Source organism: Manacus vitellinus, unplaced genomic scaffold, assembly GCF_001715985.3.
Source record: "Manacus vitellinus isolate BGI_N305 unplaced genomic scaffold, ASM171598v3 scaffold_28_pilon, whole genome shotgun sequence".
NCBI lineage: Eukaryota > Metazoa > Chordata > Aves > Passeriformes > Pipridae > Manacus > Manacus vitellinus.
The window spans coordinates 2,255,247-2,280,522 of record NW_021940122.1 but is presented as its reverse complement, the minus strand read 5'-3'; the positions used below and the strand labels follow the sequence as shown (position 1 = coordinate 2,280,522).

The 25,276-nt window shown below is 39.3% G+C and overlaps 1 protein-coding gene across 3 annotated transcripts in view; it reads right to left on the bottom strand.

The window, feature by feature from the left end:
- IMPG2 (interphotoreceptor matrix proteoglycan 2) overlaps positions 1 to 25,276 on the bottom strand; it is a 57,344-nt gene that overhangs the window by 4,014 nt on the left and 28,054 nt on the right. For 2 of the 3 annotated variants that reach the window (XM_029960669.1, XM_018074754.3), the window contains exons 6-16: positions 20,074 to 20,120; positions 19,515 to 19,606; positions 16,511 to 16,672; positions 13,825 to 13,883; positions 12,532 to 12,549; positions 10,258 to 10,502; positions 9,558 to 9,640; positions 5,620 to 5,944; positions 3,444 to 5,158; positions 2,477 to 2,696; positions 1,034 to 1,244 (exon numbers count right to left, since the gene is read on the bottom strand). In XM_029960669.1, the coding sequence (XP_029816529.1) occupies positions 1,034 to 1,244; positions 2,477 to 2,696; positions 3,444 to 5,158; positions 5,620 to 5,944; positions 9,558 to 9,640; positions 10,258 to 10,502; positions 12,532 to 12,549; positions 13,825 to 13,883; positions 16,511 to 16,672; positions 19,515 to 19,606; positions 20,074 to 20,120 (3,177 nt within the window). The remainder of the gene's footprint in view (positions 1 to 1,033; positions 1,245 to 2,476; positions 2,697 to 3,443; positions 5,159 to 5,619; positions 5,945 to 9,557; positions 9,641 to 10,257; positions 10,503 to 12,531; positions 12,550 to 13,824; positions 13,884 to 16,510; positions 16,673 to 19,514; positions 19,607 to 20,073; positions 20,121 to 25,276) is intronic. The other variant, XM_025895326.2, reaches the window with a different exon arrangement.

Genomic DNA, 25,276 nt, shown 5'->3' with positions numbered 1-25,276 from the left:
AAATAGTTTCTGAAAGTAGCAAGCAATACTTCAGGTTTTTTTCAGAAAGTTCTTAATAAATACAGGCTGGAACATGCTGGATTTCAGATACTTACGATACTTACCTGCTTCTAATTAACACTATTATACAAATATTATCAAAGTTATAATACATCTGTGATAGTACCCATTTTTATAGTTTTTAAATTTTTTTTCTTCTGTTAAATACTAGGACTATGATTTGAAAGATGTTCTAGGTAAGCTTTAAAAAGAAAATCACATGAAATAAATAATAACTGCTAGTAATAATATTCTTCTTTGCAATAATTCTCTTAACTTTTGCTGATAGGTATATTTTGCTTTTAAAAATAGACTGTTAGTTTGCTTGAAAAGTAAAAAATTAAATGCAGTGTCAGCAGCAGCATCAATTTGTCTGTATCTTGTACTAAGTCTTTTCCATTGCCTGCAAAATACAGCAATCCTGTTCAGATGCATCTATATCTTTTTTTAAGCAAAAATTTGAACTATAGGGCCTGTGCCTTGATCCTTTTATGAATCACAAATGATTTTTGCCAAATGTCCAGTATTTACTCTTATAACTTTTTCTTAAACAAAAGCATTATATTTAAAATATTTGTTCTCTATCAGTCTGCCTTTCAGGGATGAACTTTTGTGATGGAATTAACTCCTATATGTTATATGACATTATCCAACACTTTGCTACTTCACAGAACCTCTGGAGATAAATTCTGTCCCCAAAGGTCAATGCAAATGATTTGAACAACTGTGTGTGCAACCATTTTTCCTAGTTAGCATATTTCCTGATGTTTCTATTCTATTAATCTGTTACTGTCTCATTTCTGATATATACACAGGAAAACTAATGTTAATATTGGGACTTGCACACAGCAGCATAACATGAACGATAATATCTACTCACTTGTTATACATTATTGTACAGAATTTTAGACAAATCTTGTAGAATGCTACAACACAGGAGACAATAAAGGGTTTTCATACAGGAAGCACAACTTCAAACAGCAGGATGACCTACCTACAGATGGCCCCTTGCCCAGGGCTTATGTCACACTTGCCATCATTCAGGCAGAAGTTTGGTTGCAGATCACAAATGCTGTTGCACGGCAGCCCGTCAATGCTCAGGTAGCCAGGGTTGCAGACACACTCAGCTTCTCCACTCCAGCGATTTACTAAGCACTCAGAGAATTCATTGCAGGCCTGGAACTTGCAGGGATCTGCTTGCTCACCTGACAATACATAGAGCAGAATATATTAATGATAGAGGAGAACCCTAATTGAGGCAAAGTGCTGCCTGTCTGCTGCCATTTTCTCTAATGGTCTCTTAGTTAATCCACAAAAATCCAGTGTGCATCTCTCCCAAGTAACAAAAGGTTCTGCTGAGGTGAACAAGCACTAGCAAGTATTCCTCTGTCTGCACAGTGCATGCCAGTGGCACAGAGAAGACCACCCAACAAAACAATCAAAAAAACAAGTATATAAAGTGATCTTTTTCTTACTTTTCTCTCTCTGCTGGAACTATATTTTGCAAATGAGTAAAACACAGCTGAACTCCAGCATTTCTTGTTACAGAAAACCTAGGCAGCATATAGGGAAGGGCAGTGGGACTTTGGGCACTCACCATCTGCTATGAGGGGATTTGCCTTTTTGTCTGCAAGGAACACAAGCTTATAGCATTCAAGAGATCTCACTTGTATCAAGCTTAAGAGGCTGGCATACACCTAAATGATCAACATCAGAAGATTTTTTCATGCTAATTAGACCATCTTTTTAAGAGAGCTACCTGTGAAGAACAGTTACCATTTGCCAACAGGTCAGCACTCTTGTTTTTCTCTAACCAGGCAATATTTTTGAGTTGCTTATATGGTAAACTACTGGCTAATTGGACAGAGAAAAAAAACTTTCTCCACTACTGGTTAATTGGACAGAGAAAAAAAACTTTCTCCCTGTATCAGAGAAGTGAACCAAGAGGGCCTGTAACTATTTAGTGCAATCAAGGCCTTACCACAAGAATGAGGCAGCGGCTGTTACCTGTGCAGATGCTCACCTGGCAGCTAAACTGGCTACCACCTGTCGGAGTAACCACATGGAATAAGTTCATACCACACATGAAACTAAACAAAAGAGAGATGAGCACCACTGTTCTACCTGAGCAGGCTACTCCCTTGCTCCCCAGGTAAAGTGCAGTGGTATTGTATAGAGTATTACATGAGTCAATTTGTCTCTATAATTCTATATGGATCCCATACAGCTTGCTCTGTCTGAGTCCCACTTTTATCTTCATCTCTTTAGTCCCATAACAGATTTTTATTTGTTTGTTTAAACTCTGAAAGATTGTGTTTCTGAAGCCCAGTCTGTGAAAATCAGTGGGCAGTCTCTGAGCTGCTGGGATCCTTAGTACTTAAAGCAGAAATTGTTCTAAATGCCTTGCTTTTACACTGCATTTCCCTGCTGTCCTTACCCGATTCCACATCCAGGGAGTATTTATCAATGGCCAGGTTCATGGTGTGATATGCAGTGTTGCAGAAGTCTTCCAGGATCAAGTACACAGCATTGGTGACGTTCCGAGGCACAGGTTTGGCAAATTTCATTCGGCTGTTCACCACAATGCTGCCGTTTCTGAAGTTCAGGATTTCCAGATTCTGGAATCCCGTCAGATTTGACTGAAGGTAGGGCACCAGCTGCAACATAGGAGATGTGACAGAAAAGCTGAATCTTTGAATCTCTCTCTACTCAGTTCTGTTGCACTGTTACTGCATCAGACAGCAGGAGTCTGAATGACTTTATCCAAATCCCGCAGCAAATGCATTAACCTTTACCCAACTGAGTTCTGTGCTGGCAGCCTGCCAGGAGCCTGAGTACTTCAGGCATCTCTTAAGAGTATACCAATTGTCAGACAGTTTCTAAAAACTTATGATTCAGAAATACAGTTCTCCCTTGATCTAAGCACCAGCCATAACTGCTATTTCACAGGGTTTTTCCTTGAAGCATGTCCCACTTCCCCCTCTGTTCTTTGTTCCCTTATCTCCCACAAAAAAATATTCATTTCAGTTAGAAGAGGTGAATTTCCCAGTTAAAACTTGGCAGTTGTTGCTGTATAACTCCTGTGAGGCTTTGCTAGTCATCAGCCAGGGAAGGACCAGCTTAGCTCCCTGAACCACCTCTTAGGATGGGTTGAATGTGTTGCAGAAAAGTTACCTCATCACTAAAAAGTGAACTAAAAAGTTCTGCTTTAGAGAGAATATTGACTAAATAAAAGACAAACATCCCACCACCTGTCTCCAGACAGAATTTTCCTGTGGGGGGACAAAAATCGTATCTGTAAACACCAGTTTTGAGTTGCTCTCTACAAGAGAGATTATTAAACATCAATGCCAACAATTTGTGTCTATCTGGTCGTGGACATTTAGTATAGAAGTCATTCTCACCAGTTCCAAGAACCGCTGTTCCAATGCTTTGTATTCAGGGGAGTTTTTATTAAAGAGGTCCTCTGAAAACATCATGTTGGTAACCCGAAGACTGAAAAACACAACTAGAGCTCGGGATGGGACAGTACTGCTATAGTGAGTTTCATGTGTGGCCCAAGCCACACTGGCCATCTCTGTGGACTGGATACGAGTTGTTAGCTCCATGTGACTTTCGGTCATTCTCCTTCCCTCCTCAGTCTGCTCAGGAAAAAAGTGGACAGTGCTCACACGGTCCAGGTCTACTGAAATATCTAGGGCGCTTGTCGTTTCATCTCCCAGCATTGTTGAGGCAGCCACAGACAGTGATGTTGTGGTTCCCACAGGAGGGAGATGGGATGGAAGCTCAGTGGGGCTTGTTGTTACTCTCACTGTTTCATACTTCACAGCAGTGCTGAAGCTCATGGAAACATGGTCTGTAGCACCCTGCCCAGCAAAGTCCTCCAGGACAGTGGTCTGATCTATCACAGGAGGAACTGCAGTTGAAACTTGAGGGGCAGCTGGCGTTGCTAATTGCACTGTCTGATCTAAGGAGGTTTCTAGTGTTCTGTCAGTAGGCCAAACATCAGCTGGTCTCTTCACTGCTGATCCAGTAGTGTCTTGGCCTGCCAGTGATGAATCTAGGGCTTGCTGCTCCTCTGTGGAAGCATCAGGCTTTACCATGGAAGGACCTGCAGGCAGAATGGTTCCTGAAGAGCTTGTGTCCAAGTGTCCTATTGTAGCAGCTTCCATTACATCTGACAGCTTCACTGTGTATAGTTCTTCTACCATTGTCCTGTCTTCCTTTTGGTGTTCAATTTCTTCAGAAATTATGTTCTGATCTACACTAGACTCTTCAGGTTGCTCCATACTGACAGTCTCTGTAGATGTAAGCAGACGATCTTCCACAGACAGATCTGTGTACTGTGGTGAGACAGGCACCTCTCCAGTTGGCATGTCTACAGCAGAATGATCCACCGAAGGCTCCAAAACCAAGGATGGTTTAACAAAAGAAGAATCATACATGCCCAGTGTTTCTGCCTGTGTAGATGGTTCCACAGATGATGGCTCTTCTGTCTGTAACAGAGGTACTGGCGGAGTTGTAGTCTCTGGAAAGACAAATATTTCAGACTCATCAAGGAAATCTTTTATATTGACTATATGTTCATTCTCATCTTTGGAAGGATCATAATCTAATTTATTCTCAGAGTTGAGAATATAGTCTAAGATCATGCCTTCAGGAATATCCTCAGTTTTGATTAACAAAGACTCATTGTCATCTTCAAGCCAGCTATCAGGACCAGGGTAAAAAACTGGTTCCAATGTTGCTTCTTCCCAAGGCCAGATACTTGATTCCATTTCTTTTCCTGAACCATCAAAAGCTGAACCAGACCCATCATCATATATAACTCTATCGCCAAGAAATATATCAGTTTCATCTTCCATAGGGGGTACTTCTAGGGGAAAAGGAATTTCTTCCACAGAGTCTGCACTGTCACTGCCCTCAGGACTACCTTGAGTTTCTTCTTCCTTCTCAGCAGATACTATTTCTTTAACATCAGTCTCTATGACTGATGAAGAGGCCACTGTTGGTGCAGGAAGCAGAGGAACTGCATAATCATCTGTAGACGGAAATTCTTCAGGCACAAGGTGAGAGGGACTTGAAGGCAAAAGATCTTCAGATAGTCCAGTATCTTCAACTATTAAAAATAAAAATAAATTTCCAATTAGTTGTTGTTTATGATAAAAAGGGTCAAATTACATTAACTTTATTATCTGTAGATCTGTATTCCACATGTTTCCCATAATATATCCTGGCCTTTGTATGCCAAAGTCAGATGGACCCATGTTGACCTGTCCCACTTTCCATTCAGATATTATATGGGCCAAGTCAAGACATGCAAAATTAATTCTATGAAATTAAACAAGCATCATGTGTGTATCATTTCCAGAAGGGATAAACAGGCATTATTAGCTATTACAAACATTTTACCTTGGTATATTGTTCTTAAGTATATGCATACAAGAAAGGTAAAAACTAGCAGAGAAAGAAAGCCAATTTTTAGATGTTTTGAAAAGTCATTTTGGTGAACTGTAATTTGGTGAGTATCAGAAAACACTGCCATCCAAATTTAAGCTCCAGTCAATGGCATTAACTTACCATCTAAAGAACTGGGGGGTGAAAACCATTCCAGAGAGTCCTCAGAATCATGCTCTAACACTGGTGCAGGGACCAAATGAGGAGTCTGACTCCCATCCTCTAAATTCAGCCCATCAGGCAAAGAAGTGTCGTCAGCCTCTGAGGAAAGTGGAGCTTCAGGTGCCAAACCGGCCTCTGAGTCCACGGATTCTGGTCTTGGCTGGATTTCACTGTCACTGGACTGTTCACTGTCTGAAGTGGAGTCTGGTTTGGTGTAATCAAAGGGCAAGGCATTGCTGACTGTCGATTCATCTGCTGAGGGACGTTCAGCTAGAAAGGTGCTGTCCTGGAACATAAACCTACTATTAATATTTCCACTATTACAGGGGAAACATTGATTATCTGCATTGAGCTGAAGACATAGAGGGTGTTAACAGCAGGCAGCAGCAGTCTTGTACTACTGCCTCTGTGAGAGAGCAGTGCACAGCAGCAGGAGGGGCTAAACTGGGAGGATTGGCAAATATAGACCCTTTGCTAATCGTGTGCAACATACATGTAAAATGCATGTCCTTGTGGCATATGTCATGTCCAGTCGTGTCCACTGAAAAGGCAAAGCAGCCATTCAGATTGTTTGGAGTACAACATCACTCATAGGATCAACAGATTTGGCATCTATACCCAACCCCTTATCCTTTCTTGTACTAAAAAAATGAATCTGTCCATCTCTAATTAAACCAAAGATAAATTCTGCCTGACTTCCTAAAGCATGATGAGGTTTTAGCAGCTATTATTCAGGTACGCAGTCAATATATTAATTATAATATTGCAGTTACTATGATACATAAAACAGCATAGAAACAGAGCTTGAATGTATGCATGCCCAGTGATCATTTATTGGTATCTTTTAATTTTGGGGCATAAGAACTCAGGAGGGAAACAAAAACCATAATGTAAAGAAGAATGTTGAGAACCTGGAATAACTTTAGTTTCAAGGCCAAGATGCCTGTGCAGAAAAAAAAAAATAAATCTATCAGCAGTAACTATGAACAACAAAGAGTATGCAGAACTAATTGTTTGGAATGTGAAAAGATAATTTGATTTTACATCTCCAATTTCCACACTGTTTACTTACTACTTCACGTCCCAATCATTATTTGATTTACAGTTAAAATAGTTAGCACATTTCATCTTTGAATATTAATCTACTATCATGGTGTCTGATGAGGTAATTATGTTGGGAAAAGCCAATAAAGAGATAATTTATTTGGTCAAGGCTACAAAAGCAAGCTGCCAGCCTAAAATTCAGGAATTAGTGTTTCACACAGACACATGGCCACATATCAATGTGATACGGACCAAAAAAACCCATGGGATACAAAACCTGCCAAGCACTTTCAAGAAGCAGCAATTTACTAAGAACTAACCAACTGCTGATGGTGATGAGCAAAGTTAAGTGGGCAGTGGACACAGGGTTCTATAATACATATTACAGTTCAAAACCATTTTAACTATTTCTGTAGCACGCCATTCCTGTCAAATCTCTTTCTGTTACTTGACCAGCAGGGATAACAGGAAGAATCCAAACACTTTGAAATTTTACTCCTGGTCGAAATGTGGGTGAATTAAATTTTCAGCTTCATTCAAACTGCACTTGAATGCTTTGGAAACAGGCCAGTTAAGAAATTTTTATTAAATTACTTGTTTACCTGCATTGATCACATTTAAAAATGCCAGTTGTTATGCCACCACAGTCTCCTTACATTCTTTAATTTATATGGTAACAAGCAGTTGAAAAGTATATATACCACATAGACATGTGCTCCAGCAATAATATTTTTTGGCAAAACTGACCACTATAAATAAAGCTGTAAAAACAGTTACTATACAAAATTAGAAACAAATTACATGTATAAATTCCATAAAGAATGAATAAGGACTACCAGCAATAGCTTCTCAATACATTTTTTTTATGTGAGCACTTAGTTGCCAGGGATTGCACTTCATCATTTATTCGAATGTGGATAGATGTTCCTATGGCAACTAACATTATTCAAAGATTCTTGTTACAGTGCAATATATTATATTAACAAGTTTAATATCATCTTGGCAAGTTCTGGTTTTTGCTAATGTCTTTTGAAAGGCTTACAAATATGACAGATGACTGCAAACACAGAACTCCCTCCCTGATTTTCCATTTTCTGCTGCCAGAAAGGCATTGTATTCAGTAAGCCAGAGCATTCTACCTGTTACAATTCACAGAAATAACAAGAAAATATGGATTTCGAAAAATAGACTTAATTTTGCTTTACTTTTTAAGAGATCTGTAAAACTCAAAAAAAAAAAATTAGTGGTACCATCTGCTAGCAATTAGATAGTGAAGTCATGACAGACCCACATTATGTCATAAGTATGTATGATAATACAAATCCAACTTATTCTCAAATCAGCTAAGAAGAATCATAGCAAAATTCTTTTCCATAGGTAGCAGTTCTACTTAAGTGTATCCATAAAGGTTTGACATCTGTGGAAGTAATTGATCATTTTTTTACCGTTTAAGCATGTTTTTGATTTTCTTAAATTTATGTGAAGTTACTTCCCAAATTATCTGTGTATTGCAGATTGTACACAGCTGGTTTGGGGATATACTCAATATCTTTTACGTAATTAGAGTTCTTGATTGAAGTCATAGATTACTTTATTCATAGCTCATAATCAGAAAAATATAACTTCCACAATTTTTTCTCATACATACTATTCCCTAGAATTGGATTAAAATTTATTATTGCAAAGTTACCGCTACTCTAAAATCTTCTTTCCTGCACATCTGCCAGATTATCCGCAGATAGAATGTAAAGATGGAAGAATTCTTTGTCTTACTAAAATAAATATGTGCAATATTTTAAACTAGTTAGACAGCTCTAGTAAAGAGAAAGACCTTCCCTGAAAGTTAACTTAAATCCACACTATGTTTAAGCCATTATGGTAAATCCATATGAATTTGTATTTTAGACACCAGTGATTAGTTTTTAAAACTCAGGAAAAGCTGGCATGAAATTGAGGATATTATACCTCTTTCCATTCTAATAATATTTGGGTTGTTAAGTGACTACAAATTTTGCTTACATAAAGCTTTCAGAAGCTGACCTGAAATTAGATGTGTCTGTCACAGCACTGTCTCATAACAGGCTTAGTGAGAACCTACCATCCAGCACAGGGGGATGTGGATTTTATGGCACGATCTGAGCTCATTTCTTTGTGGAAGGCACATCTGTGTTATACAACTGAGTGCAGAGCAGAAACCTACTGCCCAGACAATGCCCCACCATTCAGAAGTTCTCACTGTTGGCAGAACTAATTGACTTGATCTCAGTGTGGTCAGCACCTAACTCAGTATCTCTGCCTAAAGCCCCTTTGCATTGTACAGACATGGTTAGGGATACTGAGCCTCCTGTCCAATAGGGAACTTCAGTCTATGTCCTGGCTTGTTCCAGAGGTAATCAGAGGAGATAATTACAATTTCACCGCCTGTTATATTTCTGTTTCTTTTGCTGGCATTAGGGGGATAGACATAAAACCAAGCTGAGAATTTTCTGGGAAGGCAATACAGTAACAAATGGAGCATATGAAAATTAGCATTTTATCTCTTCCAGCAGCCAGCTTTAGGGTTTACATTTATTTGTTGCTTTCCAAAAAAACATAGGATAATGGAAGGAAGAATCATGCCTTTAGAGCAGTTTACAGTCTAAACAAGATGATCACAGAAAACTGGTGTAACAGACACCAGAATTGTTATATGAGAGATTTCACCAGTTTTTACTCTAATATAAGGTGTGCCTTCATTACTACTTATTCTGCATGTACAGTGGGATAGAGGAGCTCTGGGTGTTGGCTACAATTCCACCTTGCTGAGTTAAATTGTTCAAATGTGTCCAAAGGCCTCTGCTCAGAACCACACTCACATCGAACTCCGGGCGCTCCAGCACAACTGGATGCTCAGTAATCCAGGATGGGTCTTCTGACGTGGGGTGTAGTATTTCTTTCACTGTGAAAACATAAATACTTGGGATCTAAAGGCTGCCATAGCAGTGTGAGGAGGTTATGTTGGAAGACTGACTGAAAAACCCTCTCTGATCTCAGATTTGTGAGTAAAATCTTCTCAAAAAATTTGTCAGAGAGATTTTATTCCTGGAAATGCCCCCCAAATCACTGACAGGAAGTACAGAGGAAAGATAAGAACAAAGGGGTGACAGCCCTCTTTCATCACCTCTAGCAGGATCACTGAATATTCAACAATAACCCAGGTATTTCCTTGTGCTGCTCAAGGCCAACACAGGGCTACTAAGCTGAAGGTCACCTTGGTGCAAAGGGTATCATGTGAACCCTTTTTATTCCTATTAATTTTTGGAAGTGTTACTGGAATTGCACAGCACAAACCTTAGTGTAAAAATAAAAAAAAGAGACTAAACTAATGGATTAAAAAAATGGGATGCTACTGCCAATGATTTGGCCTAGTTAAGATCAGAGCAAAACAAGCTGTAACATAGCTGGTTTTGTTCTCTCTGTTTAATTAAGAGGGCAACTGAATAATTTGCTCATCTGAGATTTAGTTTATAAAAATTCAGATGTGTGACACACCAGTGCATCATAATTAATACTCACCATTAGTAAGCTGGAGAGAGTTAGGGTCTAAAGACAAGGAAGTGTTTTCAAGCAAAGCATTTTTCTGGAGGATTTCAGCAATATAATCTCGGAAATCACTGATGGTGTACACAACTGTTGGATTATCCTCTATGCCCATAAAGGAGTTGTCCTCCACCTTGTTGGATTGAAGGTTAATCAGGTCCCATGTGGCATTGGTGATGGCTTTTCCATCAAATGTAACAGCATAGTGAACTTCTACCCCACTTCAGTTGTACAAAGACAAAGAGAACACAGATGAGAAATGCCAGGTTTTCCAAAGTATAGCAAACACTGTGATATTTTTTCCCCAGAACCTGTTCAATACACTTTTTAATATAAAAATATATGGCTTTAAAGGATTCTAAATAAAAACTATTTCATTCTTTTCAATTTTGTATCTGCTTGTGCTTTCCACCAATGCAAAGTTCTCAAGGAAAAGGCTACCAAAAGCTGACACCTGGTCTGCTCCCAGCCCTGTACTTCTACTAATGAATGACAGACAGACCACAAGCAGACCAAAAGGGGGGCTTTTTACCAGCATTATTAATGGACCCACCAGCATGCAGTGGTGAGAGTGATGATTTTAAGGTCATGCCAATAATGGGAATGGTTCTGAGGTATGAAAACCAAAAGGAAAAACAGGCTGTATATAGCAGCAATCTACAGTAGCAAGTGAGAGAGCCCTGATCACTGTCACTGTGCAGTGTCAACCTGTTCGAAAGAATGTCTTTAATAGCAATAAAATGGTATTTAATACAGCTTATAATTGGGAATATTTATCTAGATTCATTTGATCATTTATTCTGTAACTCGGTTTTGTATCTGCGTACAGCTTAGGTTTTTTTCATATTAATTCTCCCCCATTATCTTAATTTTCTTTTTCTGAATACATTTGCATGTCCTTTTCCACATGACAGTATAGGCAGCAATCCAATTTACTATACACTGGGCATAAGCACAAGGGAGTTTTAGAAAATATAACATATTTTGGCTGTACACAGAATACAGCAAGAAAATTAAGTAATCTATGAAGTGTTAGAAAAATGTGCCCTGAATACAGGTTTTGCTCATTCCAGGGAGCTGAATTGGATTGCTAAAATAATTTCTCTGTTCAGGGAAGTCTTCAAGTCCCAGCACCAGATACAACAGAGACATAATCTGCAAACACACTGACTAAAACGAGGAGCCTGCTGGAGTTTTGCTGGTGGCTCTGTCATTGAAATAAGTCCAAAATAAGCTCTTCAAGGACACTGACTGTTAGAAGAGGAAATAAAGGACAGCAGTAGTGAAAAGGCACAGCAAAGATGGAACAGAGCATGCTCCTCAAACATAACCTTTAGATTTAATACAACTGTACTGTCAGTTGCCTTTAATAATTCCTAACAAGTAACTACAACACCATCATCTGTCTGGAAAAGGTTAAACATCTGGTGGCTGGAACATAGTCTTTGTGAACAGTTGCATGCATCTTATCCTCCAGAAGTGCACAGTAGTAGGGGATGGCTTTAAGTCACTACAGTTTGTGAAGAGATTTGTGTTATCTAACCTTTCTCCTAAAATTAGAATGCTCTTTAAAATTCTCCATGGAACCTGGCTATGCCTTTGCTGAGATATACACAAAAGAAAATAATACATCTAGTAAGTTAATGCCACAGTTCATTTTCTGTCTTGTGAAATTCTTAAAATACTAAAGAAAATTTAGTATTTTTAACTTGCATATATCTGATGAAAAACAAGTCCAGACTGATCCCATGTTCTGCTAAAGAACGTTTACGAAAATTCTGGTGAAACGTGCAGCACCTTTGCCCTTTAAGTAGCTAAAGCAACTGCCTTTGCTGGAGAACTGTGGTTTTCTTGCCTACTTTTATTTCAGTATAATAATCACCCCTGATATATTCAAGACTTTGCTGCAAAATATGAAGACCTCGAGTAATCATTAAGCAATTTTGTTTACTTCACAAAAGAGACTCTTATACACAAGTTAGCCCAGTAGCTGACTTGTGTTTAGGTAGACTTTCCCTGAGTATTTATTTTTATTATTATTATTAGGACTTAAATAAGCAAATTAGGTTTATCTTTAATCAAAACAGATAAGTTACTTGCATTTTTTGGTAGAACCCGTCACATAATATTTATGCTGGATAACTATCTTGCTCTGGAGCCAAAACTACAAATCCCCAAAACAATGTCCTCCAGCTAAACATGTTTTTTCCATCTGTACTATGACAATATTTATAAAAAAGTTGTCTTTACCTGTCTTCCTCGGAAGGGCTGAATATAAAAACAAAACAGAACAGCAAAACCTGTTAAATCGGTGTCATAATTTCCTTTAAGTCTTAAAGTTTTTACAAATTTGCTTTAGTATTCTACAGGGCACACTAATTTGAAAATGCACAAAGCAAAATACTACTAAGTTGCATTGTTATTCTGCTACATAAACTGTTCTGCTTTTACTGAACTGATATTTCCTGTTGATCCCAAGGAATCAGCAAAGACATCTCAGCTTACTACACATACTGCAGTTCAAGATCAAGGAGATCAAGGTTCACTAATTCTACCTAAAGGTTTAGTCTACAACCTTGGGGTTTTGTCATGCACAGCAGAGGAGAGAGTTCTGGTGCTCTGCCAGAAATACCAACCTTTTATTTGTCTCCCCAAATGAACCAAGAACTTGCAAATGTATTAGACTGAAAATACCAAGATGGAAGGTTTTGCTGCCTTTCAGGCTGAAAACTGGACATAGTCTAAGGTTCCAGCCACAGAACCTTTCTCACTACAGCTACTTTGTTACCTGTATGTAATCTAGCTACAGTTCCCTAGGCAATAAATTCTAAGAAGCACAGCTTACAGTCTCAAAGAAAACACAATTTAGATTAACTCATGAACAGTATCATTAGATTCTGAAAGTTATATCCAGTCCATTCAAGAAAAATCACAGTTTGTGATCCATGTACCCCAAAACTCAGACATCAGATGTTTGATGCATTAACTTAGCAAATTAACTTAAAATGTCATTCTGAAGCACAAATTGAATTCAGGAAATTAGTCTTAAAAAAAATACAGGAATAAAGAGAGTAAAAACATTACATATCAAACTATTTGCCCACCTTTGTTTTGATCCAAGAGAGAAAGACCTTTACATATTCTAAACACCAACATTTAGAGTCATCCCAAATTAACATTAAGAAGTTCAAAAAGAAATTTAAATACACCACATTTTTCCAAAAAGGTTTGTGTTCTTCCTTGTTTAATACTAGGAGATATCAACAGTACAGAAGAAGTATTAGATGTTAGTGTACCTTTTAATTTTACGATAGAATCATTAAAAAAACCCAAACCATAATATTTGCATTTGCATACAGCTCTGTATTTCTATTTCAACTGTTATATATAGAGGTACCAAATATGAAAGCACTTGTCCTTTGGTTAATACATCCTAGGAACTCCCACACACATGCCCAACATTCTTCCAAGCATCATGGTAGCTCACTGCACCATCATACATGATCAGTTCCAACCACCACGTATGCATCAGTATCTTTTTACCTGTAATCCAGGATGTGGATGTTTTTGTATCCAGGTAGTACTTCAAATACACTTTTAATCTATTTTGAGGAAAAAACAAAAGATTAACACACCTTCACCCTACTCATGTGGTAAAAAAAAAAATCAGGAAGTGTTTTCAACATTTTCCATAAATATACCTGAGCTGTTATATCTAACAGGAAAAAAATGGTTGATTATTCTCTTTCTTTATGGAAGAGTAGTTTTGGTGACATTGTTTCGTTATTAGAAAAGGAAAAGGGAAAATAAAAAGTATGAAGAACAACATCCAGCATTCCCCAGCAACTGTATAGACACATTCAAGGAGACTGCAGAGACCTGCACGGCCCATAGTGGACTACATTCTTTTTTCTTATTTATGCAGCACAAATCCCTCTCTGCCCAAAGAGTTTCCATTACTTCCCACACCCCTCTGGATTAAAAAGAAATCAGGAAAATGCTCTGGACCTTAGCAACTTAAGTGGAGCAGCGGCTGCCATAAGAAAGGGACCTCTCAGATTCCAAAGAGGCACAACATAGTGCCACTGCCCTAAACTTACAAAGGGCTCAGGAGAGACCAGCAGTGCTGTTCAAAAAAGACAGCTGGGGACAGCAAAACGGAAGTACATCCACGCCTGTTTCAGTAGTCAACTGTGCTACAAGATATAGAATATTGAAGGTTCATGCTGGTTTGGAGGGGTTTTTTAGCTCCCAAAAGATCTTTGCCAGTTGAGGATTATTTTTTACTCTGCAAATTCCTATTCCGCTCCCTGATATCCCTATTTTTAAACTGTCTCTGGTGAGACTTAAACAATCAAAGTGCTGCCGACTTTCTTTTTTTCAAGAGCTTCTTTATTCATGCTCAGAGAAAACCAGGCAAGGGATCAAAGGAGTGGAACATCCGTGTGCCAGGACTCTGTCCCATCTGACATTTCTTATGCACACACACACACTATGGCATTGCTACTTGGCCACACAACTAGGAAAATTAAGATGTCTAGCCTACGCTAGCAACTTGTGACAGTTGTGGTGATGCTTTTTGGCTGCAGTGAAGAGTACACATCTCTTTCCCATCTGGCTCAGGATCTGGCAGAGTGGTTAGCCCCAGTAAAAGGGATTCAACAGAGAACCCCAACTAGATGGGACAAAGAAGGAAGCAAAGCTAGAGAAAAGATAAGCCTCATGATGAGCTGCCATATGGCACTCTAAATACCTCTCCCAAGAAAAAAGACAAACTCCCTGACACAAGAAAATTATGGTAATAAAGTTACCACCATTATAGACAAAATTTTAAAAAATTGGAAATAATAGGGAGAGGAAAATTAGAACACAGCAGTATATTATAATACTTTAGGAATACATTTGTATATTGGTGGGCCAGTAACTTTAATTGTAGCATTCAAATGAAAATAATTGAAACAATTTTCTTAATAACTCATACATACATGTGTATATTTATATGTATAATGCACCTATGTATTTTTTCTTTAAAGTATGTGCCTAACAGTCTAAACCATAGTTCATTCCCACTGACTCCAATGGGATTTGAGCATGTGTTTAAGAACTGGGTGAAGGGGTTTTAAAATGCAGTCCCATGAACTGCTCACTCTGGGCATAAATGAGGAGCAAGAGTTGTCTTGGCAGCTTAGATTTGACAGAGGATCTCACTGCAACGCAAACAATTCATTCAAAGAAATGTTGCTCCTGAGCACAAATAACATGAATTCTACTGTTTGTGAATTCTTCTGATCTCCCCATTTACCACCTACTCTGTATAGACAGTAATTGTTAAGGGATCCTCTATCCCATTTCAGTGCATGTCCAAATCAGCAGATGCTGATGGACCTGTCTACTTGAGAGTGCTGGCAGGCTGGTTTGCTCAGACCCTCAAATTATCTTTTTTCACTGCCCAGAACAGCTAATTACAGAAGAATTCAAACTGGAAGACTTGATTAGAAAACACTGAAACGAACTCTAATCAGACTGGTCACTGGAGAGATGTTAAATGTTTCTTTGAAATTTTCAAGTCCTACAAATTTAAGAACTAATGAAGTTGCATCAGTAGGTAAACAAGAGACTAACTACTTCTCTGTGAGTTTAAAAGCTCTACTGCAGTAACACTGACAGGGAGAGGTACTGAAAAATTCCAAAAGAATGGTAAGGTCTATGCCAGCCCTGGTAGAAGTAGGTCTTTAAAAGGACTAAAATCAGTGAAAATATTGGATTCGTTTCTTTTGCTAACATGAGGCAAAGTAAATCAAGGAGATCAGAAAATGGGGGAAAGAAAATGAGAGCACAATCCCTCAGAAAGATCCTGTTTAGACTATGTCCCCATTCAGGGGTTCAGCATAATTTTCTGATCCTCCCAAAAGCATACTTTTACCTCTTTTGCCTGCAAAAATTATAGCAGGATATATCATTAAAATCACAAAAAGAAAACTAGGCTCTCCAGCAGCTGGCATGCTACGCACAACGTATGGCACTTTTCTGCTTCCAAAGGCAGCATGTCAGACAGAACAGTGTATTCCCATAGTGGGTGGGTATTTTCCAGTCTGCCTCAGGCCAGCAAAAGCCTTAAGTTGGTTCTGCACAGCCCATGAGAAAAAAGCAGCCCTGACACTGATGCTTTGTGCTGCTATTGCTTTGTAGAGCCAGTAAAAGGAAAAAGAAAGTTAGGGAAGGTAATCACCTGAGAAATGAATCGTTCAGACAGCAGTTGATGCTCCACAGTAGCTGGGTCCTTCAGCTCCTCACTGTACTTTTCACCAGCAATCAAAATGTTGAACTCAATCATCTGCTCAGTTACAGGTCTCACTTGCTTCTCATCCTGCGTCTTTATCTCATTATTGATCTGGAAGGGAAGGAAGAAGGGAAAAAACAAGAGTTGATTTAAATGCTTTCTTTTTTGTTTGTTTTGCCCATTGGTTTTGGTTGTTGTTTTTTTTTGAAGAAACAAATCCTTGTTGCTCACCAGACCAGATTCCTACCTAATGTGGGTTTACTCCGTGTAAAAAGCATCCCTAAATGTGTATGTGTACAAATGGTCTGCCATCTGTCAATACTACACTACATTCCCAAGTTTGGATCCAAATATCTTTCTTACATGGGACAGAAACTTCTCCAGCTGCTGCAAATCTGAAAGTTTCTCTGGCTCATGGTGGGGCAGAAAACCTGAGCCCTGTATGGACAGGAACAGCTCAGGGCACTACTGGTGGGCTGGTCACAGGTATACTTAATGACACATGAAAACTGCAGTGCAAAGCTCAGCATGCTCACTTGAGCCATCAGCACACTTGTTTGCCTTGCACTATAATGGAGTGCTTGTGAAGCCTCAGGGACAGAGGCAGCAACTAATGAGGCAATCTACTAAGCAAGAACATTTCTTGAGAATTCTCATAGTGCAGATAATTCTATTTTCCATATGGATGTCTGCAGTGCAAGTCTATCTAGTTGACCTCAGGTACAAACAGAAATCTAGTTGTGTGGAATGTTTATGAGGCAATTTAAAGTACAGCCATGGATACTCAAACAGCTCACTTGAGCCCAGTCAGTCTAGGTTGATTTACCCAAAATGTACTCATTTATCGCACGGCTCCTACTTACTATTCCACCTGGAAGACAAGTTACCTTTGTTGAGTTCTACATTTGGAACAACACTCTGCTGTTCAGCTTCAATAAGTGAAGGATCCCACTGATATACAATGGGCACTGGGACCTCTGCTGAGCTAAAGCAGTGCCCTTCAACTGGTGGATCTACAGCTGCCCAAGGAGCCCTGTGGCAGCGGCTGTACAATGCATGAGGGAAGCATGAAGCTTATCATAGCTGCCACAGGCAGCAGGCAATCCTAAGTTTAAATCTGATTTGAATGACTGAGCAACACAGAAAGAACGTTTTCTGCTTAGTTCCCTAGTATTTTAAAACTAGCTATTCCTTGTGGCATACTGAAAGATGTGAGGAAAAAAAAAAAAAAAAGCCAGATTTCTGGGGCAAGGAAGGGAAGGCTGGCTTAAGTTAACTTTAGCCAAATAGACAAATGTCTTTTGCTAGGGGCTTTGACTTTGCCTATTTACATGCAGTTGTTGCTTTTTCCCCATTAAAAATGAAAACAGAGACCCACCAAAATAGACCTTTTCAACAAAACTGCAGCCCAAGTTATGTATGGTGCAGGAAATGGAAAAACCTTTCTCCAGAAAGTTTATCTGCTTCCAGTGAATAACGTATATGTTGTTTAGGGACCCTCTAAAAATTTTTAGTTAAATTCTCTTCCTCCCGCACTCCATCCCTTTTTCACTGGATAACTTTGTTAAAGACCATAATGACTGGCGCAGTACTTCAAGCTAGTTAGCATTTGAGAGATACACACTTAGCAGGCATATATATACTGCTATCATATGGCTGTTTGCAACAACATATACTTTAAATCATTTATCAGTCCCCCAAAACCTGGTATAGTCAACATACAAGTGCAGAATATGAGCTTTGCTCACTCTTGGTCTTGTAATCTGCAATGCATTTTGGCTGCACTGAGCGATGATGAGGTGTGATGTAACTGTATAGAGTGAAAACACTGCAGCAGCAGCAATCTAATTCTGGTTTCTTTCTGATTTACTGAGTGGTCCTATTCTCTGCTCCAGCAGAAGTAGTAGAGGCAGTTCTGTTTTGAAAAAGAATGACGCTGTACATAGGACCAAACCACAAGTATTCTTGGTACATAATACAAAGCCAGACCCTGGACTTGAGTTTGAAGCCGTCTGCCTGTTTCATATTCAGAATTTATTCCAATATCAGAGTTCCAGTCAGCCCTGAAAGCTCTAGAAGTGTACAGTTTGGCTCAGTTTTGTTTCATAGCCATACTGTTATGGAATAAAACCCAGTACCATAAATCAGCTTCTACTTATATGCAGCATGTGAAACTTTGTAAGCTTCTCCATAATCCATTGAGAGTTTCATTTTTATAAGAAAACAAAAGCCAGGTGATTCATACCACTGGTTTGCAAAATTTTTTTCAGTCATGTAGGACCACAAATAATGCAATTGAATTCTAGAGTTGGGATTAAAGTTTAAATTCAGAGGAGCTCTTTCCTATAAGCAAATACTTCCCTGGGTATTTGCCAAGTGGTTTTCAGCTCACTTCTACAGAGATGATTTAATTACTGGGCATAGGATTCTCTGTGTTCTGACCTTTGTTTAAATATGACAGTAAGGGTGACTTACGATAAATAAAAGTTCATCTATATCAGCAGAGGAAAAGGAGCAGAGAATCAGAATCTTCAAGGCTGTCCAGGCCACTTCTCTGCATCCTACACATTGTACCACTACTACAGCAACCTAAGGTATATTGTGTTTCCACAAGAATAATAATGTTCCACACTGTTCTTGGAGCTGTCAGGACCACTAGGCATTCCCCCTTTAGTCCTAGTACTCTAAGCTAAATCCTCATCTGATAGCTCAGCTGATCTGTCCTCTCCCACTGCCAGGGAAGTGGCATTGCATAGCCTCTGCAAATGAAAAATACTTCCCCAGGAAATTATGTTAAAACTTTAGAAATTCCATGCCCTGGTTTTACGAAATCTTAGTTAGTATTAACACACCATGTTAACACCTTCAAATACTAGAAAAATGTAAATGACCATGAAAAGTATCATTTAGGAAAGGCAACAGAATGCTGAACCCCATGAAAAAAATCACTCACAGTGGTGTCTACAACATCTACCTCCTCGATGGTACCACCTGCAGGACTCTCAATGGAGATCTCATCAGGGGGAGGAACATTGGCAGCTGCATCTGAGTTTGAAAGAGAACAGCATTATTTTGTTTGGTTTGGGGGAGGTTTTATACCCATGTACATGTAGATACCCAGAAGCAGTTCAGCAAGAATAAATCAACAGTCAAATTTGATTTCTATTCCCATCATCACGGCAGCAACAGCACAAGAAACACCTGAAGAGCTGGAGGAAAAGTACCAAATACACTAATCAGAATAAAATGTTAATGTTCTGCCTAAGCAGATGTATTTCTGGAAACGTGAAATTAAGTGCAGTAAAAAGTGCACAGAACTAATTTGTCGAGTAGGATTTTCATGATTCCTACAGTAACAAAATAATGTCAGCACATAACATGATCTCCAGATTACAAACAGCATTATAGAGATGCAAAAATTCACAGCTCTTTCTGAAGTCCGAACACCATCAAATTTCTCAGTTATCTAGGAATTCAGAATCAGCCTTAACAGGAGTTAGATGAAAACTGACCTCTCAGTGTGGTAACATCAGCATCTGAAGCTGGAGTTGGAGTCCCACTATTGATAGATAAAAATAAAATCAGAAATTGAAGTTGGACATGTTGAACATTAGTTTGTTATATTTCTGTGGTTCTGGTGGCACACTAAAAAAGTGTATGTGCAGAAGAAATTTGTCATGGTACTACTTTGCTGATAACTTCATAAAAATTAGGTTTTGCAGTATTTCAGTTATCTTTTGCAACTTTGATATTGGGTCACTTGCATCACACAACACACCATGTGCCTCTCCAGATTGGTAACCCCCTTATATTCCAACTGACTTGTAGTTCTATCCAATTATACATTTTGCCTTCTAGCAGTTCTGTAAAGAAGGCAACTGTGAAGACCAGAAATAAAACACAAAGATAACCTGTATTACTCCATAAAATGTTCAATTTTTAAAGTACAAACACCATAACTCTACCAAAATCACTGCAAGAAGATGGGTTATTTTTATCATTAATTTTATTCTGCTTATTTGGAAATTTTCAAAAGGCATCAGCTTCCAAATCCAATTACTGGATTCACACACACATAAAACAACTCAAGGCCAAATGTGAAAAACATTTCAGGTAAAAATCAGATGAAGACTGCCAGCCTGAAGAAAAACTAACAGCTTTGACATGGCTCTTACAGTAAACCCAGGATCCTTGCAGCCAATTCTGCAAGCCCCAAGCAACTGTCAAGTTACCAAGAGTAGGAAACATGCTCTGACAGAAACAAGTCGTTCCTGAATGAAGGAAAAATTATTTTTCAGGTTTGTCATACTGTTAATATATACAGTCCAAGCTGTAAAATTAGAAGTTTAAGTGCTGGAGAGAAACTGAACTTCAGAAAATTATTGAAGTTCATTGTATTGAGATATTTCTCTCACTTCTAAAGGAACTTCTTTTTTATTGGTGGTCATACCTGTGCCATAAAATAAGTATTGCAGCAAGTCTTCACTCTAATATATGCAACATTGGCCATGGTTCCAAGCCTTGCCAGATTTGATTTTTGATTCACATATTATACCACTGGTCTTGCAGTCTGTCCTCAAGGAAAACTCCACTCAGACTTGATGGATACTTTGCCTCCTTCAAGATGTATAATCAGTCTCTTTATCACTTAAAAAAAACAAAGGCTTCCAGCACCAGCCAGACAACCAGATCCACACTACAGATTACACACTACAGATACCAGGGCACCAGTATATGATCAAAGACATGATAGTTGCACTAAGTTCAATGTCTGAAACAGTCTCTCCTCCTACCTCTCATGGACACATAAGACTTGCCAATAAACAGAGCTGAAGTCAAACCTGATGAATTTTCTATTTAAGTCAAGAATCTTTTCACCCATCCTTTCCCAGGAGGCACAGGTTAGTCCTGCATGAGATGATTAACTACACCAAAATATAGTTCAGGGAATGTTAAACTGACAGGGTGAGATCTCCACAACAATTACATTAGCAAAAATTAAAACAATCTCTAGACAAAACAGAAAATGCTTATTCAAGAGTTTATACAGTACCTTCATGCGTTTTTTTAAACAACTAAAGTAGCTGAGCAATATGCAAGCTTTGAAACGTAGTTATTTGTATCTGCTTCCATCTCGTGGACACTGGTACCTGTTTTCAGCCAGCCCAGCACAAGATAACTCTCTACCAATTCTTTGACAACCTCAGTAAATTTTGGAATCATTTCCAAGGTTGGAAAATTTTACTAGCAAGTATAACAGACAAGATCACCTCTCTTAAGGATATTTTTTTAAGAATGCTTGTTATATTTTAGGCTGATTTAGTTTCCTTATTTGTTAATCATCTTAGAACTGCAGTAGATCAGTCTGATGAAATATTTTCCAATTAGGTTCACCCAACTCCAGGACGCATTTCTTTTACCAATTTCAATAGGAATTAGATTACAGTCTCACCAAATTACAGCATCAGTAAAAAAAGCATTTTAGTGCATGTTTAATGTTCAGAAGCAAGTATGATTCTACTTTTCAGCAGAGGTGAGTCTAACATTTTCTTTCTTACAAACTGATTAGTGTAACTAGGGTCAGAATAAAAACTCAACAAAAGCAAAGCAATGTGCAGCAAAAACTCTGCTACGGGATTTGCAGTGTTCTATTCAGTTCAAACCTATATACAAAAATTACCTGAGTCTTGTATCAGCCCCCTTTTCTTTAGAAGGGGGCAGTGAGAAACATGATTTATTGTGGTAAGCTCTGATCTTAACCTGAGACTCACAGGACTCGATCCAGCTGCCCACGAGTTGGTACCCAGTATATTTTGGGGAGCCTTCAGGCACTCCTGACCTCCAGCTACTGCCCCACAGAGCACGGGTCACTCACAGTTCCCACATCATCCCTGGCAGCCTTCTGCACTCAGGGCATCTAAAATGGACCAAAATGACCATCTGACCAACTGAGCACCTACTTCTCTGGTGGGTTGGCCTTGGTTAAGGGCCAAGCACCCACCCAGCCTCTCCACAAGACAGGTGAGAAAATGAGGTGAAAAGTTTCTGGGTCAAGATAAAGACAGGAAGGTTGCTTACCAATCACCTCCATAGGCAAATTAGACTCAGGTTGGGGAAAAATGATTTATTGCATATATAAGTATGTTGGGATAGTGAGAAACTGCCAGACATTAGAACACCACTTATCCTCCACCCAGGCTCAACTTCACTTCTAACTCCTCTACCCAGCACATGCTCTGCCTGTTCCAGTCTAAGCCCTCCCTTGGCTTCAGGGAATACTTGCTTTGCCATGGTAGGGTGCTTTTGACCTTGGCATTCCCTATGCCACAGTTTCTCATTCTTTTTGTTCCCTACTCCTCTCCCTGTGCCATGCTCTTGCCCTTTCTCACACAGGCTTTCCCTGAGGCACCACTGCCATGAGTGTAGGGCCCAGCTGTGCCCTGGGGTGGGTCCGTCAAAGCTGGCTGGAACCAATGTGGGGCAGCCCTGGTCCCTCCTCACAGGGAGCCCCTGCTGACAGCACCTGGGCATCTGCACCCAGTACAATTGTGTTTGCCAGTGTACCTGCAAGGTAAGTTTAAACTAAGTTACTCGAGTTTTTAGAGGAAAAATCCTCAAAGTAGACAAGAAAAAACAGACAGAATCACAAAATATGCTGAGTTGGAAGGGACTCACAAGGATCAAGTCCAGCTCTTAGCCATGCACAGGGCCATCCCCAAGAATCACACCATGTGCCTCAGAGCATTGTCCAAATGCTTCTTGAACTCTGTCAGGCTTGGTGCTGTGATCACTTGCCTGGGGAGCCTCTTCCAGTGCCCAGCTACCTTCTGAGGGAAAAACTTTTTTCTAATACCTAAACTAAACCTCCTGGTGCAGCCTCAAGCCATTCCCATGGGTCCTATCATTGGTCACCACAGAGAAGAGATCGGTGCTTGCCTCTCCACTTCCCCTTGTAAGGATGTTGACTGCAATGAGGTCTCCCCTCAGTCTCCTCTTCTCCAGGCTGAACAGACAAAGTGACCTCAGCTGCTCCTCACATGGCTTCCCCTCAAGGCCCTTCATCATCTTCATTGCCCTCCTTTGGACACTCTCTAATGGCTTAATATCTTTCTTATATTGCAGTGCCCAAAACTGCCACAATATTCAAGGTGAGGCAGCACCAGTGCAGAGCAGAGTGGGACAATTACCTCTCTCGACTGGCTGGTGATGCTTTGCCTGATGCTATGGTATAAATCACACTTCCAAAGGAGGAGGAGTTGGCAAATGGAAAAGTCTAAAATTAGCTTTCTAGAGTACTACTTCTAGAGCAGATTACTAGTTATAGACTGGTATAAAAATAAAGTCCTCTAAGTTTCAAAGGTCCCAGAGGACTCTCTCTGTCACAGACTCCAACAAATGGCAGCTCTCCAACATTAATGTCACCTTAAGCACCAGGTTAGCCATGTGGTGACAACCACAGACCAAGCCAGGCCATAGGGCAACCATAACAGTGCTGAAAATCAAGGTGAGACTAAGGCCACGGTCAAGGTGAGAGTTAAGGCTGCATAGCAAACCCATCTCCTCAAGCAGCAACAGACCACACTTTGTCAAGGCCAGGTAATACATACTTACTGGCACCGAGGGGCTTTCAAATACAAGCACTCAAGAGCTACCCAATTTTTTGACAAAATACTAGTGCACAGCTGGCTGGAAATTAAAAGCCAAGGATTTAAACACCACCTAGTAAAACTGTAATCAGTCTAATCAAACAAGACCAATCAAGTATCAAATTTGGTCAAATTAGCAGCTATTATGTTTTCTCAGGAAGATAAAATATTGTTTTATGAAACTGTGCTATAATCAACCTCACTTTATGCACAGTGTTGTTTTTTTATGGCTTTACCAGAATGGTGAGGTTTGCTTTCTTTTTGCATGCATTTCTTTTAGACTTCTACTTCCGTTAACATATTAATTTTTCAAATGCCCACTTTATTGATCTCCTAAAAAAGCAGCAATAGTACTAGGCATCTCTAAGGAAATCACTCAAAATGCACATGGCAACGCATACGTTGATTTGTTTGAACACACCACTTTTCAAGCTAAACATAGATTCAAATTCCCCTTCAGTTACATCACTTAAAGTACAAGGGATTTTTTTTTTTTGGTTGCCCCAGGATTAATCCAGGGCCCACACTTTATTTTTAATTCTACCTACACAAGCAAGCCACTCCAGGTGGAGGGACTGTATTCTAGCAAGAGTTTATTTTGAATTTGAGACACAGACATATGAAATGTAATTTCTATTGTCCTACCTGCATGAGTCATGCCCTGGATCATCTTGGCTGAGCAGTAAGCAAAATATAAAAATATACACATATGTATGGAGATGCAGGAAGGAATACACACAAGCAGACTGTCTAAGCACCAGAACGAACAACACTGCACTTGTGTTTCCTTGAGGGAAACAACTGGTTTCAGATCACACAGCTCTGTTAGACAGCAGGTTCTAGGCAGGTGTAAGACAAGATCCATAAGAGCCTCGGAAGTTGATCTGAAGCAAACAGTGCTTATGGACAGCCTATACATACCAATACAGCAAACACAGTTCACAAACACTGCCTACACTCCCCATTTTTCAAACCCCATGGTACGTACTTCTGTGTGACATCAGTCATGTCAGGAGAAGACTTGATAGGTTCCAGTCCACCAAAGCATGTACAGAGTTCCATTGACTCA